This window comes from Pelobates fuscus, chromosome 2 (genome assembly GCF_036172605.1).
Source record: "Pelobates fuscus isolate aPelFus1 chromosome 2, aPelFus1.pri, whole genome shotgun sequence".
Classification (NCBI taxonomy): domain Eukaryota; kingdom Metazoa; phylum Chordata; class Amphibia; order Anura; family Pelobatidae; genus Pelobates; species Pelobates fuscus.
This window is the reverse complement of record NC_086318.1, coordinates 140,648,617-140,668,414: the sequence shown is the minus strand read 5'-3', so window position 1 is coordinate 140,668,414 and position 19,798 is coordinate 140,648,617. Positions and strand designations below refer to the sequence as shown.

At 35.7% G+C, this 19,798-nt stretch overlaps 2 protein-coding genes across 2 annotated transcripts in view; both read right to left on the bottom strand.

Annotated features, from left to right (window-relative positions):
• The window catches only part of LOC134586214 (probable cation-transporting ATPase 13A4), an 81,423-nt gene extending 77,405 nt beyond the window's left edge, over nt 1-4,018 (bottom strand). The window contains exon 1 of the mRNA XM_063441710.1: nt 3,953-4,018. Coding sequence (XP_063297780.1) covers nt 3,953-4,018 — 66 coding nt within the window. The remainder of the gene's footprint in view (nt 1-3,952) is intronic.
• A 3,923-nt stretch (nt 4,019-7,941) lies between these two features.
• LOC134586213 (probable cation-transporting ATPase 13A4) overlaps nt 7,942-19,798 on the bottom strand; it is a 130,514-nt gene continuing 118,657 nt past the window's right edge. Inside the window, exons 27-33 of the mRNA XM_063441709.1 lie at nt 18,096-18,192; nt 17,106-17,178; nt 14,560-14,731; nt 13,911-14,119; nt 12,747-12,835; nt 10,420-10,500; nt 7,942-8,481 (exon numbers count right to left, since the gene is read on the bottom strand). Coding sequence (XP_063297779.1) covers nt 8,263-8,481; nt 10,420-10,500; nt 12,747-12,835; nt 13,911-14,119; nt 14,560-14,731; nt 17,106-17,178; nt 18,096-18,192 — 940 coding nt within the window. The 3' untranslated portion in view covers nt 7,942-8,262. The remainder of the gene's footprint in view (nt 8,482-10,419; nt 10,501-12,746; nt 12,836-13,910; nt 14,120-14,559; nt 14,732-17,105; nt 17,179-18,095; nt 18,193-19,798) is intronic.

Genomic DNA, 19,798 nt, shown 5'->3' with positions numbered 1-19,798 from the left:
GGCTACTGTGATATCAGACATGAATGCACCAAGCAGCGCTAATGGAGCTTTGCCCTGTGCTGGATTAAGGTAAGTTAACATAATTTTAATATGCTCTTTGAGCATTTTTCTTAGGTGGACAGAAAGAATAATGCCATTAGGACATAAATGAAAAGGGTTGGAGAATAGCCAAGGGTCAGTGCTTAAAAACAAATGATATTCATTTTAGAGTACACTTTGTTCTCTCAGGGATTGTTGGGAATTGTTTTCTGGTTCATTGTGAAAGGGACACTCAAAGGACCGTTCTAATAAAGTTTATTATATTGTTTATGGTACAAAAAGGCTACAGGTACAGCCTATCTGCTTGACAAAAAAAAAAAAAAAAAACAGTCTCAATATTTGTCCCCTGCTTGGAACTTCAAAATAATCAAGATAACTTCAGGTTTCAGCAAATATTTAACATTTCAGTCCCATTACAAAACTTTCCTTAATATATTACGTAGTTCGACTGAAACATTGATTATATGCATATGCATGACTGCTTAAAATAATCCACTCTTTTATTTATTTTGAAGCCCAATGAGTGCTTTTTTTCATGTTGGAGTAATAGTTTTCAATTTAAAAGGGACACACCAGGCACCAAAACAACTTCATCTAAATTAAGTTGTTATGGTGCCATGAGACCCCGAGAGGCACTCTTAACTCAAGGGGTTAAACCATTATTTAACAGTTCAGCCACAAAGTTGCCTCCAGCGTCGATCTCCTCTTTTCCCCTGGCAGCATCCTGCTTCTGAATTTCCAGATTCAGGAAACGCGGAATTGCCGCTGGGCAGAGTTTCCGCTTATTGGCTAAGAGTGTTTACCTTCACTAAACTGCCTTGGAAAGAACCTTACCTTTCTCTAGACAGTTTAGTGAATGAGGAGTCATTGATTAGCTGAGAGCGCCCCTGCCCGGCAGCATTCTGCATTTCTTGAATCGGAATATTCAGAAGCCATATGATGCCAGGGGAGGAGTGGAGCTCGCTGCTGGAGGCAACATAGGGGTTAAACCGTTCAAGAAAGATTTAACACCTTGAGGTAAGAGTGCCTCCAGGGGCCTCCTGGCAAAATAACAACTACATTTAGATGAAGTTGTTTTGGTGTCTGGAGTGTCCCTTTTAAGTTATCTTTTTTAAGTGTCATGCTGGCATGGCACCTAGTAAAGTGTAATCCTTTTGAAGTCACAGTTTTGAATTGTGGTGACATAATTTCAGCATTTTTAAAATGTCCATGAGCCCTAGATGACTTGCTTTTAATTATGATGTTTTCAATGAGTTTATAATTGAATGTTCATATAAGATTTTGAATTATTCATAATTTTGATATCATAATGTGATTCATGGTACATGTTAGGGTTTAGATTTGGACATAGGACATGGTATAACAATTGGTTTTGGGGCTGGCATTAATTTATTTCGGGGGAGCACTGAGCTTAAGCCCCTTGACATTTTGCCACCTGAAAAAGTGATGTGAATTGCATTTTCAATCATTTTCAATCAGATTATGTTGTGTATTAGATTTGTCCCAGGAGCATTGCTATGGGAGAAGGAGCTGGGGGAACTCAAGCCCCATATGTGAGGCACCGTAGCTCCAAGAATGTTTTGTCCCCACTGGCTCTGCTCTCCTTTTCCACTCCCAGTCTCCTCAGTGAGTCTAGGAGTCAGCCAGGAGTTAAAGCAGCATGGTGATAAAGATACACAGGGCTGAGTTTATCTGAGTGTGTCTGTCTCTGCATGTGTATACCTGTCAGGGCCATGTGTACCTGTTGGTGCCTATCTGTGTGTGTCTCTGCCCTTTTATGCCTGTCTGTGTATGTGTGTGTGTTTGTTGGTGAATGTCTGTGTGTGTCTGTGCCTGTATACAAATATACTCCAATTTCAGATTATTCATAAGTGCAATGTCATATTGGGTAGGCAACAAGGAGATGAAATTATGGTCAGTATACACATGTTCTATTATAAGAACTTTGCTTGGTATAGTTTGGTCTCCATCTATATTGAGCCAGAACACCAATTTGTCTGTAAAAATATTTTTGTTTGCCTTTGTTTAAGCTTTTCTTAATGAAAATCCTTTTTAGGTTTGTTGTTGCACAAAATTTGATGCACTAGAATCTCAAGAACAACATTTAATAGTGAGTGCTGGCAGAGAAAGGTAAGGGAACAAGTCAAGTTCCTGTTTTTTAATTCTTTACATAGTGATGGTGAATTGGACCAAGCAAATTCATGAGTCCATGTTTAACTCTTCGTATGCTTAGTTCTTCAATAAGTGCTAGAATGGTTAAAGGGGTCAGTGGATGAACAAGATTCAATGCATACAAAATTAATGGAAAGCATTCTAATTGAGATTTACTAAATAATCTTGAATATATGTAACTGTAAGCATTTATTTCCAATCCTCTATGCCATTTACCTTCTTATAACCTGTATTTCATATATATAACATGGCATCTTGTACTCAGTGTCTAGTTATGCTTGGTACTTGAGTACTCAACTGCAAGTTTGGAATTCGTTTACATAAATATTTATCTTACAAATAGTATTGAGGTACATCTCCATAACTGATTCACTTTTCATCCTAAATGTATTATTATTATTGGTTGCCATAGTAATTGTTCCAATCACAGAACTTCTCAGAACAATTTCTCTTTTTACATATACATTTGCACAATGCATCATATATTTTTTTTTCTGCAAGAAGTTTTGTACAAGGAATGATCCATAGAAGGCATACTTTTTTTTTCCTTTTTGCATGATGACATTTGCATGGGCTTGGAAAACCTCAGATATGTACAAAATGAGGATACAGCTGTAGATCTACAAAAAATAAAATCAAACAATAGTGCAACACTGTATAACAACGTGTAAGTGCGCTGTGTACACGTTATTATACAGTGTTGCACTATTGTTTGATTTTATTTTTTGTAGATCTACAGCTGTATCCTCATTTTGTATATATATATATTATGTATTGGAGGGATTATTGATGGGATGTCCCTGGAGGAAGCTGTCACCAATGTCTATTGAGATAAGTGTTGTATATTCGCTTTTTGTTTTATGGGCAGAAAGCGATTGTTCTTTTGTACTATATACAAACCTCAAATATGTGCCTTAACTCCACTTTCAGATAGAAATAGTGAGGCACCAAGAGAGAAATGTACAGCTTTTTGCATGTTTACCATAAACAATTGCATTGTTTTTTTCCCTTTGTGTTTATCAGATATCAGAAATAATTAAAATTGAAGGTAAACACTAACAAATATCTCAACAGTATTTCATTTCAAATGCCTAAAACCATTGACTTTGCAGCCCTTAATAGAAATATACACAAACAGATCGATCAATAGATAGCATTGCATATTGACACACACACACATATATATATATCAGAAATATATATATATATCAGATATTCTACTTAATTAGTGTACCATGGTTGTTTGAGGACACTAGTTTCCCTCTTCATATAATATATTTAGAAATTAAGTTAAAATACCACTTGATTGAACTTGATATAGCTAATGACAAACACAGCTGACTTAAGTTTAGCAGTCAGAAAATCTCGGTCAAATGTTTCATGGGATCATCACAGATATTCTAATTTAAACTGGTTCTTGATGGAAAAATAACCACTTTCAATTAGTTTATAATTTCTCTTCCATCCAGTTAATAAAACGTAGATAGCATGACACTGAATTATGTCAGTCTGCGATAGGAACAAGTACACAGTTTGATAGTTTGCGGTTGATACATTTACAAATCTATATTTTCTGATATTTCTATAGCACTTATTATAAAACTATATTTCTATTTATTATGCATTGTATTTCTTTAAGCACAATGCACATTATATGCATATTATTACTATAAATTTTAAGCCTAAATTTGCAATCATAAAGTACATTTATTTAGAAATACATTTTTGCACATTAACTCACCATTTCATTGTGTTCTCCAGGATTTAATAAGGTATAGTTATCTCTATTCTTATGACAGCCATTCATTGCAGAATTTTGAGGGGGTATAGGTGGGATGCAGAGTCAGTATCAGATATTCACAGCAATTGTTAAACATCAGTACAACGTTTTCTTTTTGTATTCCTCACTGTTTGTGTAAATAATTGCCCCCACCCTTCTAATTAGCAATAGTTCCAGCAAAGCATATTCTCCGCCTTAAAAAAATTATCCATACTTTGCAATGCATTTTCAGTCTCAAGTATCAATACATTTAAAGTTGTATTTGTACTCAGCTGCTGGGGCAGTAACCATTGACCAAATAGACACATTTTGGAGAACAATCCTAATCAAAACCTTTAACACACACTAAAAGTAATGAAAATAAACTATTTACTAAAATTAACTACTACTGTGATGTAGTGGTGGGCTTAACACAATAGGGCCATATTTGTTTTCAAAGATAGGTGATTTTAACCCCTTAAGACCGCAGGACGTTCTATGCCGTCCTTAATTGGCCGCTCTAAACGCCGCAGGACGGCATAGAACGTCCTGGGCGGTCTTGCCTCCCACGTGGCCGGCGGCACATGGCCGCTGCAGATCGCGGTCGGGGGGCATGCCTGGCCCCCCAGGCAGCCCCCCTGTGCCTGGCGACCGCGGTCTGCAGTTTCCGATCGCAGTGACAGGCATGACACATGGAGCCGCGGCATTTTTTAAAAATCGGCTGACACATCGAGCCGCGGCATTTTCACTCTGCAGGTCGCGGTCGGGGGACATGCCTGGCCCCCCAGGCAGTCCCCCTGCGGTCAGTGACCGCGATCTGCAGAGTATGATCGCAGTGAGAGGCTGTCTCTGCGATCTGAATGCAGAGACAGGCTCTCCCTGCGATCTGATCGCAGTGACAGCCTGCCACTGCGATCAGAGTTACTATGTGTCAGCCTATTGGCTGACACATGTAACTACAGGCAGGATCCCCCTGCAGATCGCGGTGGGGGGCATGCCTGGCCACCCAGGCACTCCCCCTGTGGCCAATTACCGTGATCTGCGGGAGGTGATCACAGTGACAGCCAGTCACTGTGATCACTGATCCTGTGTGTCAGCCAGTGATGTAAAATCACTGGCTGACACTGTCTGTGCCCTTCTCCTCCCCTCTTAACCCCTTAAAGTTAAAAATAAAATAAATTAAAGTTACAAATAAAATATACTTAGATCATTTATATATATATATATATATGTATATATATATAAATGATCTAAGTATATATATATATATATATATATATATATAGACACACACATTTACACATACACTAAGTGTATTTTAATATTTATATATATAATTATATATATATATTAATATCAAAATGCACGTAGAAGGATATTGATTAAATATATACATAATTATAATTATATATATATATATATATTTTGATATTAATATATATATATATAGATATCAAAATACACGTAGAACGAAATAATATATATATGTATATACCTAAGTATATACGTATACATCACTATATGTACACCTATATATAAATAAAAATAATTGTAAAAAAAATATATACATATATACATATATATATATACACACACGTGTATATATAATAATTATACATATATATTTATGTAATAATTTTACATAATTAGGTCCTTTTATGAATTACAATTTGCGGGACCTGCCTAACAACCCAGGCCGAAAGTATAAGGAATTTAATTTGCTAGCACTATATTTAACCCTATAACTTTCCAAGACACTATAAAACCTGTACATGGGGGGTACTGTTTTACTCAGGAGACATCGCTGAACACAAATATTTGTGTTTCAAAACCGTAAAATGTATTACAACAATGATATCGTCAGGGAAAGTGAATTTTTTTGTATTTTTCGCACACAAACGGCACTTACACTGACGATACTTTTGCTGTAATACTTTTTACTGTTTTGAAACACAAATATTTGTGTTCAGCAAGTCTCCTGAGTATAACAGTACCCCTCATGTACAGGTTTTGTGGTGTTTTCAAAAGTTACAGAGTCAAATATAAGGCTTGCGTTTCAGTTTTTTCACAATGAAATTCGCCAGATTGGTTACGTTGGCTTTGAGACCGTATAGTAGCCCAGAAATAAGAATTACCTCCATAATGGCATACCATTTGCAAAAGTAGACAACCCAAGGTGTTGCAAATGGGGTATGTTCAGTCTTTTTTAGTAGCCACTTAGTCACAAACACTGGCCAAAATTGGCTTTCAAATTAGTTTTTTGCATTTTTCACACACAAACAAATATTAACGTTAACTTTGGCTAGTGTTTGTGACCAAGTGGCTACTAAAAAAGACTCAACATACTCCATTTGCAATACCTTGGGTTGTCTACTTTTGCAAATTGTATGCCATCATGGGGGTAATTCTCATTCATGGGCTACCATACAGTCTCAAAGGCAACGTAACCAAACTGGCAAATTTCAATGTGAAAAAGCTGAAAAGTGTAACATGCTATATTTGACCCTGTAACTTCCCAAAACACCATAAAACCTGTACATAGGGGGTACTGTTTTACACGTGAGACATCGCTGAATACAAATATGTGTATTTTATTGCAGTAAAAGCAAACAGTATGATGACATTCACAGTTAGAATGTCACATAGAACTAAGAAAATTAAAAAAAATCTTATTTTCTCTCATTTTTTTATATTGTATTCATATTACGTTATGTTCCATACCTAAATATTTGATGTTAAGTGAAAGCCATGTTTCCCCTGAATAAAATGATATATAATAAGTGTGGGTGCATTTAATATGAAAGAGGTAAATTATTGTTGAACAGACATATAGTCAAACTCTGTGGTTTGTTTACATTTTTTTGGTTCACAACTTGTACATTTTGCTGCGGTCTTAAGGGGTTAAGTAGCCTTGTAAAATTGTGTGTGTGCTGTTTCTTTAACTGTATTAATAAAAAGTACCTATAACATTGATATGGGCAGCCCCATCTCACATTTCATAGAAGTAATTGCAGAAATTTTGAAAATTCAAATCTCAACAAGATGATATATATCTTATCCGCAGATTGTCAGGATCAAAGAAAAATAACAAATACAACCCCATAAACATAAATTTAAATCTTGCAAAACATCAATACCTTTACTGAAAATTGTTCAAGCGTAATTACCTGTGAATTTCAGAGTATGCTTACTAAATATAGGGTGTGATTATCCCAGATAATGACATGGTTTCAAGTAGTAATTATAGGATAAGCAATAGCTTATATAATCCTTATGTTATGCAGATATTTTGACAATTTACTAATAATGGAGCTCAAATGCAACCTATAAAAAATCTGACATAATGAAAAATATATAAATACATTTTATTGCTATCTATCTAAAAAAAATGGTTCCATTGCAAGCCTTGATTTAATATTTTTAGATAAGCTTTTCAAATGATTTAACATTTTGAAAGATCATTATAAAAGTTCATATAAAAATATTAAATAATTTGAAATGTATTAAAACATATTCCATCAAGGCCATAAATTACCTTGTCTATATCACTTACATTGAAGAAAAGGATTTTGGGTAAAGATCTGCAATTAAAGACCTGAATACTTTTCATATATCTAGTTTATAAACGACCCCTTGATCATATGTACATTATTCAAGGTAGGTTTTAAAACACAGACTAGATTTCAAATTGCAAAGCTAGTTTGAGCAGGGCTCTCAATACCCTCTTGTTCTTGTGTGTCTCGTTTCAAACACCTGTCTGTTAGTCCACCTATTGTACGGTGCTACAGAATTTGTTGGCACGTTATCAATAATAATAATAATAATAATAATAATACTTACTGTATCATCTTACTCAAATGGATACTATCGGAAAAAATGACACTCATTGTAATGTCTTATATATTTTATGCATTAAAAATTTGAAAACAAATAACATAAAAAAACAAAAGATTATCGTCTTCAATGATCTTTAGCAGCACAGCTGAAAGAGACTATCTTCAGCTACATTCAGATCCTTCCATCATACAGAGCAGACTTTATCAATTAGAAATCTCTTATTCTGGTTTATGCGGTTTGAAAGTATTCCATAAGCTTTTATTGAGATGAGGTTTATGAGATAAGTAGTATATCGTCGCTCCAGTGCTACTCAACTTAAGTTTGCAGGGTCTTCTTGTTCCTGTATGCAGTATACTGGTATGTGTCATATATCGAATGTAATGAAATATTTTTCTTTATTAAAATAAAGCTGTGAGAGGTTTGATTATCTGAACTGATAGTAAATAGTTCTTCTGTTAAACTACGGGTTCATTCTCATCGTTGATATAACAAGTATTAGAGTAGGCTGATCCATTAATTTCAGTACTTGAGGTGGCGTACTGAGTCTTGTTCAAAGGTGGCCAGTTGGGGTCATCTTTAAGAGTTCTGTAGAGTACCCTATACTGGCTGCGTGAATGATAATTAAAAAGTTTTTTTAAATACAACCAAAGTCGTCTGTTTTCAATAACAGTTTCCTGCAACAATAAAAAAGATAGAAGATCATGTTAACAACTAAAAGGAATTTGATTTGCTTAAAAACATTACAATTACAATTTGTAAAGGAATATAAATATGGTGGTTTTTAACCTTTATAAAATGCCAAATCTTATTTAAAGATAAATAGTCGACCATGTACTAATATGATCATTTTAAAATGTCCTGAAAGATTGTAAAACAAAAATATTAAAAACAAATATGTTGCATATTACACATAGTCATCACCCTTAAAGGAACACTGTAGGCACTTTAGCAACTTCATCTCATTGAAGTTGTTATAATGCTTTCAGTGCTGGCGAGTGTTATCCCTGTCTTACCCCCAAAATACAATTATCAAACTAATTAAAAGGCTTAGAATCATGGCTTCAGACAACAGGCCCAAATTTAGAAACATTGCAGTGTGTAAAGAAACAAATCTCCAAGTTTACTATTTATTGCTTTACCGAGGTAAGCAATATGTAGTCAATCAGCAGTTATGCCAGTGTTTTGGGTGAATTCTACAAGTTGGTTTCAGCATTTTATCTCTGTTTAACGTGACAGCGCACAATCTAAGCTTTTTCACAATGATTTGTCAGAAATTTACATTGTAAATACTTTAAATTTAAGTATCAAATTTAAGTATACCCAAAAAATCGAGACCACAGCTGCCCCTGGCACCCTCCCCCCCGCAATTAGGCTGCTCCTGCAGCTCTGGGACAAACATACAAACCTGCTAAGTGGCCACACCCATTTGTCACTGGCTACACCAATCATGTCCCTCACGTATTGTATCCCCACATTCCATGCCTCACCGTGTCACCCACCTGGAGCACTTGTACAACCAGGGTACCCTACTGAGTTTGAAGTATTGGAGAAACGGCACTCCTTGCCTAGGGCATCCCACTACTCCTATATCCAACTACGGTCGTTCTTGAGCAAACACTACCGTAGGGATACCGTACCCAACATACTACCCACAACACCCAATGTATGGGAAAAAATGTGTATTACCGGGTTACTCCCTGTTACGTGTAAACTGATCTCCATGAGTTACAGGTTAATCTCACGTCACTTACCATTTGCTGCCTCAAAAATAGCACAGCAATGGGAAGCCGACCTAAACTGCTCCCTCCCAAACAAAAAATGGGACCGCATCTTCCAATGCCTCGCCTTCTGATCAAATCCTCTACCCATATAGAACAACACTACAAAACGTTATACAGGTGGTACATGGTACCGAGTAGGCTAATAAAATATACCCTTACACCTCCAATGGATGCTGGAGATGAAATGATGCAGAGGGCACTGTTCTACATATTTGGTGGTCTTGCCCCCGCATTCAGACCTTCTGGGCAGGCGTCCACAAAGTGGCACAAGCAGCAACTGGATGCTCCATTCCTTTAGCACCCCAACAGCTGTTACTAACTGACCTACGAATGGGACCACCAAGGGCCACACAAAAACATCTACTACATATAGTACTGACAGCGCAGCGGTTAATCGCTCAAAACTGGAAACAAATTAACCCCTACGCTTACTTACCAACCTGGACACACAGTGTTCATATGAGAAAGGATTAAAAACACTGTTCCCACCAAATCACACCTCCCTAAAAACATGGGATATGTGGGACTTGTGGAGATCGCGTACCAAGTAAATGTCAATGTACCTACCAAATGGGTGAGAAAATGTGGGTCACCATGGAGAGAGAGAGGTGGGAGAACTTATATATAAATATTTTCATTGCCGGCTATAAGAGTTGATACTTTGCATCTTGTATTGTGTATTGATGAAATATATTTACACCCCCCCCCCCTTCCCCTGTTTTCCCTCTTCCTTTTTGTACCCCCTAAATGTTTAAAACAATAAAAATTGTCAAATAAAAAAAAAATAAGTATCAAGCAGTAATTATTGTATGCCTTTTTCAAGAAACTTACCTCTACTGTATAAGACACAATGAAGCCAATTACTAGTATAATAAGGATGGCTACTCTCCAAAGAGTGGGAGTGCAGACGAGCTAAAGGAAAGAAGGAAATATATTTTAGTTGTTCAAATAGTATAGATTACCATAAATGGTTTAATGTATTGGATATGTAAATTCATATTCAGAAATTCTATAGGATCTATTCATTAAACTGTCAATGTATAGTTACTTGAGGACCTACTTGCAAATTTGAGGCCATGGTAGCATAGTATGAAAACAAAACCTGCTGAATTAGATATTTTTACAAATGTTTACATTTCAGCCTAAAGTTTTTCCTATTGACACCACAGCTCACTATTTACTGAAAGATCCAATTGTGAAACATTTTGCTTGTCTGTTAAGGCATACTTCTGTATGTTTAGCATAAATGATGAAAGGTACTCATCTAGGTTTGTACTTTAGCATCTAAAAGGATTTTGTGCTATCCTTTGTGCCATGTTTCATGTGAAGCAGTATTGATGTTGGATTGATTCTATAGAACTAATTAGATGCATGATTAAAACCTGATTTTTAAACATTTGTGCACAAGAACATTTCAGTACCGGCAATTCGAGCCTAACTTCACCCACTAACCCTAACCAAAACACCTTAATTTAATCTCTAATCTTAGCCCTCTGACCCTCATCACTGACCCCAACCATTTTATAGTCTTTATCCCGAATTCAAAATCTTTATTTAATTCCCAACCATACTCACATGTTTTAATCACGCATTAATGTTGCTGTGCTTAATCAATTTAGGTCCTCAAAAATCAGTGTTTCTTTGTCCAAAATTATTACCATTGAATATATACTAATCTCCTCACTATGACCTTCCTTTTTAGTTTTACAGTAAGTCCGCAATACATGCCCTTGTCTTTTATCTTATTTTACATAGCCTCAAAACTTTAATGGGGCTCCAAAGAAAGATTTAAAACCCTAATATGTTATGTCAATACATGTTCTTAAAGGGACATTATAGTTACCAAAACAACTTTAGCTTAATGAAGCAGTTTTGGTGTATAGATCATGCCCCTGCAGTCTCACTGCTCAATTCTCTGCCATTTAGGTATTAAATCACTTTGTTTATACAGCTCTGGCCACACCTCCCTGCATGTGACTTGCACAGCTTTATTAAACATGTCTTATAAAGAGTCATCTAATGTTTACACTTCCTTTATGAAAAATTATTTTTACTTTAGAACTTCGTATCTCCTGTTCTGTTAATAAACCCTGCAGGAATCTCCTGTATGTAATTAAAGTTCAATTCACAGAGCAGGAGATAAAACTTTTTAAAGTAAGTTCCATCTGGTTGAAAATAAAAGCATTTTTTAGGCAGGCTGTGTCTGTCACAGCCATGGTGGGAGTTAAAGTGATTTAACTCCTAAATGGCAGATAATTGAGCAGTGAGACTTCAGAGGCATGATTTATACCCAAAAAAATGCTTCAATAAGCTAAGGTTATTTTTGTGACTATTGTGTCCCTTTAATAATATTGGAAGAAAAAGAAACCCTCAAACATATCCTTTATCTGCATTGAAACTTGAATGTTTGAGACGTTCACACAAATCAAGTGAATACTTAATAGCCTTTAACATTTAGGTGCAATAATGATCATTTTACATTATGAGAACAAATGTTCTATGGACATACTGGCTAATTTGATGAACATTTTATAGTAGTTAATAGATGTTCCAATCAAATTAGCCAGTAGTTGAGAAGGAGGGTGACAGGGTGGAGACCAAGGCTTCAAGCACAGACTTAGGGCTGGATTGTCTAAGCAGTGTAAGGGTTTACTTGGCTTACTGAATAGCATTTTTCCTTTCAACTTCAATGAAGTAATTACCATACAGTAAACGGAGTAAGCCCTTACTCTACTCTAGAATCCAGTGCTTATTGTTTGTTAATTTTATGGGAATTAGTTTGGCAGTTGTGTCAACTATTAGGAACAGAAGCAACGTTGCATGCTTCCAGACTCCAAGGTTGATAGAGGCAACGCACCAAGCAAACTATTTGGGAGTACAGAAAATATATCTAACCATTCAGGTATCCCACTAAAACAGAATATCAGTTATGCTAAATTCACAGGACTCATGAAGCAGATTAAAATCATGTTCTTGGTAACAAAATCACCATGCACTGCAATGTTTTTGTGTGGATACTTGTTGAAATCTTTTGACACATTCTCAGAAATATATCACCCATGTACAAACATATATGCATATATATACTTTGGTGTGCATTCTCAACAATTTTACATCAAATCTCTTAATTGTAAATTGAATTACTAATAAATACTCACTTGCAATGCTCTGTATACGCTTTCAAAATCAGAAAACAGAACAAAAAGGCATGCAGCCAGTTGTATCGGCAGTAAGAAAAAAAAGATATCTGTGGGTGAAGAAAATGCTGAAGTTACAATTTTTGAGTTTGTGGAAAACTCTCTGGTGTTAATTACATAGGTAGGAATTATGTAGCTTTGATAAAGGAATGTACTAATTTTAAGCAAACAGGGCAAGCGACGACTTGGAAGAATGTTTCCATTTTTTTCTCATTTGGTGTAAAAATTAGCAATTCTCTTCTTCAGTGCCCACAATTCTTAGTTTATGAGTAACCGTATACTATGTTTTAAGTAAAATATAGTAATAGTTATTTTAATAAAACATACAATTTGCTAAGTCACACACAAATTCCTTGTTGATATTCTATGTTATTTGCCAAACATTAAAATTACAAAAGTAAACCTACAATTCCTATACCTATAAATCATTGATACAGTTGTTTTACTGCATTACTCACTTAAATTGCATCTTCATTAATCTTTCATATCTTTTAATATATGTTTACTCTCTGTTAATGTCTTATTCATTAGCTACATTAGACCTATTGATACAAGTATTCATTTTTTTTCCAGCAAAAGGTCCAAAGTTTATCCTGCATTGAGGATTTGTTTAAAAGAAAAGTTCATTCTATTCATGCGAGAGCTCAACTAAAGCTCTTGATCAATGAGCACAGGCCTGCATGGTCCTTCTTAGCTATGTAGCTATAACTGGATTCTCCTAAAAAGAAAGACTGGAAGCCGGGAATGCAACCATGCTACAGCAGTTTTACTACTTAATGCGTGATGGTGGCAAGGTACTTCTTTTGTCATGGCTCACTTTTTGCTTTTTTCGGCATTCTTTAACTGGATGGAAGGAGGATGAAAGTTTCAGAGCAATGTGGGTCTTGATACATACTCAACCAAGAAACATATTTTATATAACTTGTTTCACATTAAAAATACTATTTGGCACTGTCAAACTGTTAGCTATGTTGTACAAGTCAAATAATAAAAATCATATTAAAGTTCATTTTCATTCCAACGCTATAAAGTGGTAGAATCAAAGGAAATGAATAATTATGCAGGACAAAGTAGGTAATTTCTACATTATTAACACAGCTCCACAGCATTGCATACAATACTTACAATTGGTATAAATCGGTTTTCTGAATGGTTTTCCTTTTGAGAACACAAATGCTACAATAATACAGGAAATTGTAGTTATTGGCCACAAAGTTGTTGTTTCATAATTTTCAAACATAGAAAATTCTTGCACTTCAGTACTGCTCCCATTTGATAAGCTGACTGTTGCGTTATGAAGACTAGTTAAGGTTCCATTTGCTGGAGAACAAACACTGGAAAAGAATGTAATAATGAACATTGATTAAAATGATCACAATGTAATGATACCTCCTATACATAATGTCGGGTATGCTGCTTCAGCAATTACGCTTTCCATTCATAAGAATATGTAACCACATGCATTCGCTCATCATACTTCCCAATATCAAAACCATACGCACACTAAACAGAATATAGCAATCCCTTAGCAATTTTGATTTGATATAAGGAGAATCTTAACATTCTAGTCTCTTTATGTTTATATTTTATAGTGCTATCGTAAATCTACTTTGATTTGTTCCATACTAGAAGTTTAATCAATACGTTTTTGAATATGCACTAAACTATAATTTCCGGTATAATGTTGTTCTATTCACACCAAAATACATTAAAACCTTCTGAATAGTACCTATTATTAAAGAACTGATTCCTACTCTATATGGCTTAGGCATACCTGAAACCAGTTTTGCTGTACCATGGTTGCTTCTGTAGGACTACAAAGCCGCAGATCTGCATAGCCAGATTGAGAAGAACATTGAATATCACCGAGAGCAACAATGGTGGTGATATCAGCTGAGCAGGTGGTCTGTAGGGAGCCAGCTTTGGATAGGCATGTGTTAAACTCACTGTAATTGGGAAAACACGCACAGAGTTTGTCAAATATCATAAACTAATGCATGGCAAGTTTCATAGGATATGATCATGGCAATGTATGTCTTTGGTGAATTTATATAGACAATATGAAGCTGGTGCCACATTATAGAGGGAAGCATCAATAAACAGATTTGTAGTTCAAAAATTAGCTACTGGTACAATATACATCGTCTGATATTTGTGAGTGAAAATTAAATGATGCTGAATAGAGGTATTTAAGGACAACAGAAACATTTGAAAAGAACAAAATGCAGTCTCTCTTTATAGTCATTCAAAAGGGGTTTAAGGAATTATGTATGCATAGTAATGCCACATGCACTTGTATTACATGGTTAGAGAGGATGCCAAATTCAACCTCTCACACGTTTCTGCTATTAATCAAAAAGGACAAAAGCAATTTCATTCACACAGTTTCCTTCTTGGATGAAGAGAATGTGCAGCCTCTCTGAATGTGTAGTTTTGTAAAGATCATAGAGAAGTAGTAAGAACATAAAAGAGAGAGCGCAGCACTTGCTTTGATACACACAGAACTTGCTATTATTAACATGAATTTAAGTCTGTAGATAAGATCAGAGTTAAACGAATGGTTTAAAGGCACACAATTTTCCTGGTTTACACACTAGTAAAACACTGCCTAACCTCTAAATGTCATCTCATGTTTCAGGATTGGGTACATGCTTCATTTAAGCGTAAAAAAACATGTAAAATAATAATAAGCCAAACATTAGAGTCTTTAGCAAAACTCACAGATTAAGCAAAAGGTTTACTATGCATTTTTTTGGGACAAGGTGGTATTTAGTTAGTCAGACTTTTATGTGCTTTCCCCTCAATTTTCTTTTCATGAATTTCTCATGCAAATAGCATAAATTGTCCAAAATAAATCATGGATGCCTTCTATATAATTTTACATGCAGCAACAACACAAAAGCTGAGGAAAACCCAAAGCAATTGCATCCAGCTCAGAACTGTTGGTAAATATGACAATTATTTACCAGAGTATGCATTTCTTATAGAAATATGCTGGGGATTAACCCAAGGGATCCGATTGATTGACTATCTCCTGTACTCCATTATCTTTAATTCCCTTTACACTGTAGCCCATAAGGTTAAGGAGTAAGTAGGGCCCACTTGTCACAAGGCCACTACCTGGTAAAACTTGGGACACCACTTTCTTAATTTTTACATTTGTTTATAGAGAGACCCAATTGCTATCTATAGACACTATTGCATGAATTTACAGTTGTATTCTTGACTTTGTTTGTTTCCACCTTACAGAGGAAGGTTTTGCATTCAGAGAGACAGTGGCCACTAAAATTTAATTTGAATGGTGGTAACTAGCCATCAAGGGCTTCTATTATACTGCCTGAGAGCCATTAGTCAAATGAGAGTTATGAGCTGCGTAATGCAGAGATTTTATAGTTTGGATACAGTCATTACTTAAATGGACACTTTACTGCCCAAATACAAAAGAAATAAAAATCACTGTTTAGTAGCTATATCCCAAATGAAAACTTGCATGCATTTAATTATGCACTTTTTCATTGGAGTTATATCCGAAACAGCTTGCAAAAATGTCACATCTCTTGTCTGCAGCCTTTGCAAGCTATCCCCTTCTAACCCGCACAGATGTTCTGTGACTGCTCAGTCATACTTCGCAATTCAGCTCAATGAGAAGTCTTGGCAAGGCCGATGTTCTGGGCAATTGCCTCTTGAGATCAGTGGAACTAAACTAACCAAACAAGGAAGTAACAGGACTTGTTTTCTGCCTGGGGGGTCTAAGCATTATAATTTAGAAAAGTGTCAATTTCTTTTGAAATCTGCACCGTTTCCAAAATGAAAAAAAGAGGACACACTATTCACACATAAAGATTTGTATCATTCTAAAGTGCTTTATTGTCAATTGTTGTTGCCGGCAAACAATTTAGTGAGTAATTTCAACGATTCCTAAACTGGTAATAATAATGTTATTGTTAATTTATGTTTTCTGTTGAATAATTTTTTTTTAGTACAGCTGCATGTGAAAGACATTTGTTAGATTATAAATACCTATATCAGTAACATTAATTTATGTGCCATTTTTTTTAACGAAAAGTGTTTTTTAAAAGGGTTAATGAGTGAAATTGTAAGTGGAAGTTGGACAGCAAAAAAACTGGTAAATAGCAATGTCAGTATGTTTCTTCTATTTATTTTTTATTTTTGTGCCTTAATTTTTGGACAATACTTTCCATAATCCTCTGCTAGGAAATTTGCCAGTTGAAAATTTTAGTAAATGTCTTTAGACCCATGCCCTAGGTGTTATAATTGAATAATGCCTAATGGACTCATAACCATTTAATAGAGTCTTACTTGTTAAGGTGGCAACAATAGTGATACCAACATCCTGGATAAGGTATTGGTATAGCCCCACAAATTTCAATTCCTAAAAAAGAGAACCAATACATATTTAAATGTACTTACTTTTTTCGCATTGGTGTGTAATATAGTCATTTTTTTAAATATTTTCTTACTACATTGAGCCAATGCATGCATACTGAATAAACAACATATTTTTTAAAAAAATCTTCAAATACGTTTTGTTATATTTAAAGAGAAATAATCATATGTAACTACAGTTTGTATATAATTCTAGCATTTTAGTTTGGTTTGAAGGTTATATTTTATAAATCTGTAGATTTGTGTCAATATGTACATTATATTAAGCTTCAATGATTTTTGTTATTATTTATATATATATATATATATATATATATATATATATATATATATATATATATATATATATATATATTCACAAACAATTAAAACATGATTATTTGCAGCCACTTTCTAGATTACTGCATCTTTACAGAAGCAGATTATGGAGGGCAACCACATTCTCATATCAATATATAATGACATAATGGTGGTAGCACTTAATTATACTTTTTACTATTTCACACTGACCACTTTCAGCCAATGAGCACTGCAAGGCTTAGTTCAAGACAGCTAATGGAAGTACATGCTTAGGAACCTCCAGCTCTCTGGCAATAGTAGAGGTAGCAGGGGCAGTGTATAGTGGACCTAAGATGAGAAATTAACCATTCAAATATGGTTTGACTCCTTAGAAGGTCACTTCTAAGAATCATAAGCACTACAGCAGAATATTGTATGTACTTGGATTGTACTTTGGTATTTTTCTGTAATTATTATCTTTGAGCTGAGATTGCTACACTTGTCCATATTTCCTCCAGTGCTTGACTTAGTAGAACCATATTTCATTTTATTCTCTTAAATATTCTGGACTATTTAATTTTTACCTAATTTAGTAGGTAAGGCTTAAATTAAAATTTGACTTACCCAGTAGAGCAGGAGCAGACACATAAACTGTATCATAGCATAGAGAGTTACATACTTGAAGACTGAAAATGAAGCCACCAGAGCAGCTCGACCTTCCCTGTGTAGATATAATGCAAAGTAAAATTGTTTATTACTCTCTGTACATACCATGCCTGCCTTTGCCAGACATCATTAAAACCAGACAATATGACATCAGATAAATAGACAATTAGTTTCCCTTTACGGAATGCTAAAATGCACAGTGCATCCAGAAATTATTCAGACCCCTTAATTTTTTCACATTTTTTTTAGGTAGCAGCTACAACTGTTTAAATATTTTTTTCACATCAATCTAAACTCGATACTCCATAAAGACAAAGCAAAATAACTGATTTTTAAAAACGTTATTAAAATTTAAAAATCTGAAATATCACATTGACATAAGTATCATAATAGCCATTGAAGCTCTTTTATACAAAGTGTGACGAGAGCAATCTCACCACATTGCATTGGAGAAAATTGTTTACCCGCCTGCTGCCTTTGGATTATGGACCGGCAGTTAAACGGTTAATTTTACTGTGCAGAAAGGTTTATTCATGCCTTTCTGCACAGCCATTCGGTAGATTCTGTCGTGGGGAGCCGGCAGGCGCTGTTAATTGGCCACCCAGAAGCTAGCGTGTGCCTTCAATCTACCTCCCTGAAACCGCGGTTAACCGCGGCTTAACGAGCGTGTGCAGTCAATTGACCACCCAGTAGCTGCGGTTAACCGCAGCTGAATTGACTGTTACTGGGTGGCTGCGATTACACTTAGGGACCGCTAGGTGGTGGTGTTATGGAGCTCCCCGGACGGCCAGCGGCGCTCAGCCCGGAATCAGTGCACTAAAAGCGGACACTTTTACGTGCAGGCACCGCTGAGCCTCCAGCCCCCTGGTTCCTATTCGTGCGATTTAGCCGAACACCAGTTAATGTGAATGTGTTAACCCAGATAGCTATGCCATGGAGTCAATTTGTGTAATTAAAGACTCTGGCTCCATGGCAATTGAACTGTGTGAATAGGATCTGAGCGCTATTCGGTAGTTTTGTGCGCTCAGATCCCAGCTATCTGGCCATATGTGATATGTCTGTGTTTTATGTATAAAATTTAATATTATATGTTTTAATGTATTTTACTGTATTTGGGTCCCCACGTGTATAATGGAGTTTGCCTCTGTCCTGGGAGATAATTGAATTACTTCTCAATTATCTCCAGGATAGAGGGAGGGAAATTAGGATGCATTGTGGGGATTTCTGTGTGTCTGAAATGTGATACATGTCTGTCTGTGTTACAGTCTTCCATCTGGTCCCCTAGGAGAGTGTCCACCAGGTGGGAGACCTGCATAAATACCGGGCGGGTAGCCCTGAATAAACAGACCACTGCTTGACCATCAACACGGAGCCTTGTCTCGTTCTTGGGGGAATTCACTGTATGCTGATAGAGACTGATTGCCAGGAGTGTAAGCCGCTTGGGAGCTTTTCCTGTTCGTCTGCTAGCAGCTATTCGTGAGGTTTCGGTTCGGGAGTTTGGAGTGCTACCTTATTCCCTTGTATGCAGTTCGGGAGTTTGGTACATTCACTTGTATTCAATTCGGGAGTTTGGTGTTCTACAGTACCTGCCTTTATATATGAAAGGGGAATATCGCCTAAACGGATTTTAACCCCTTGTCTGCTGAAAGGGTCCGTTACAC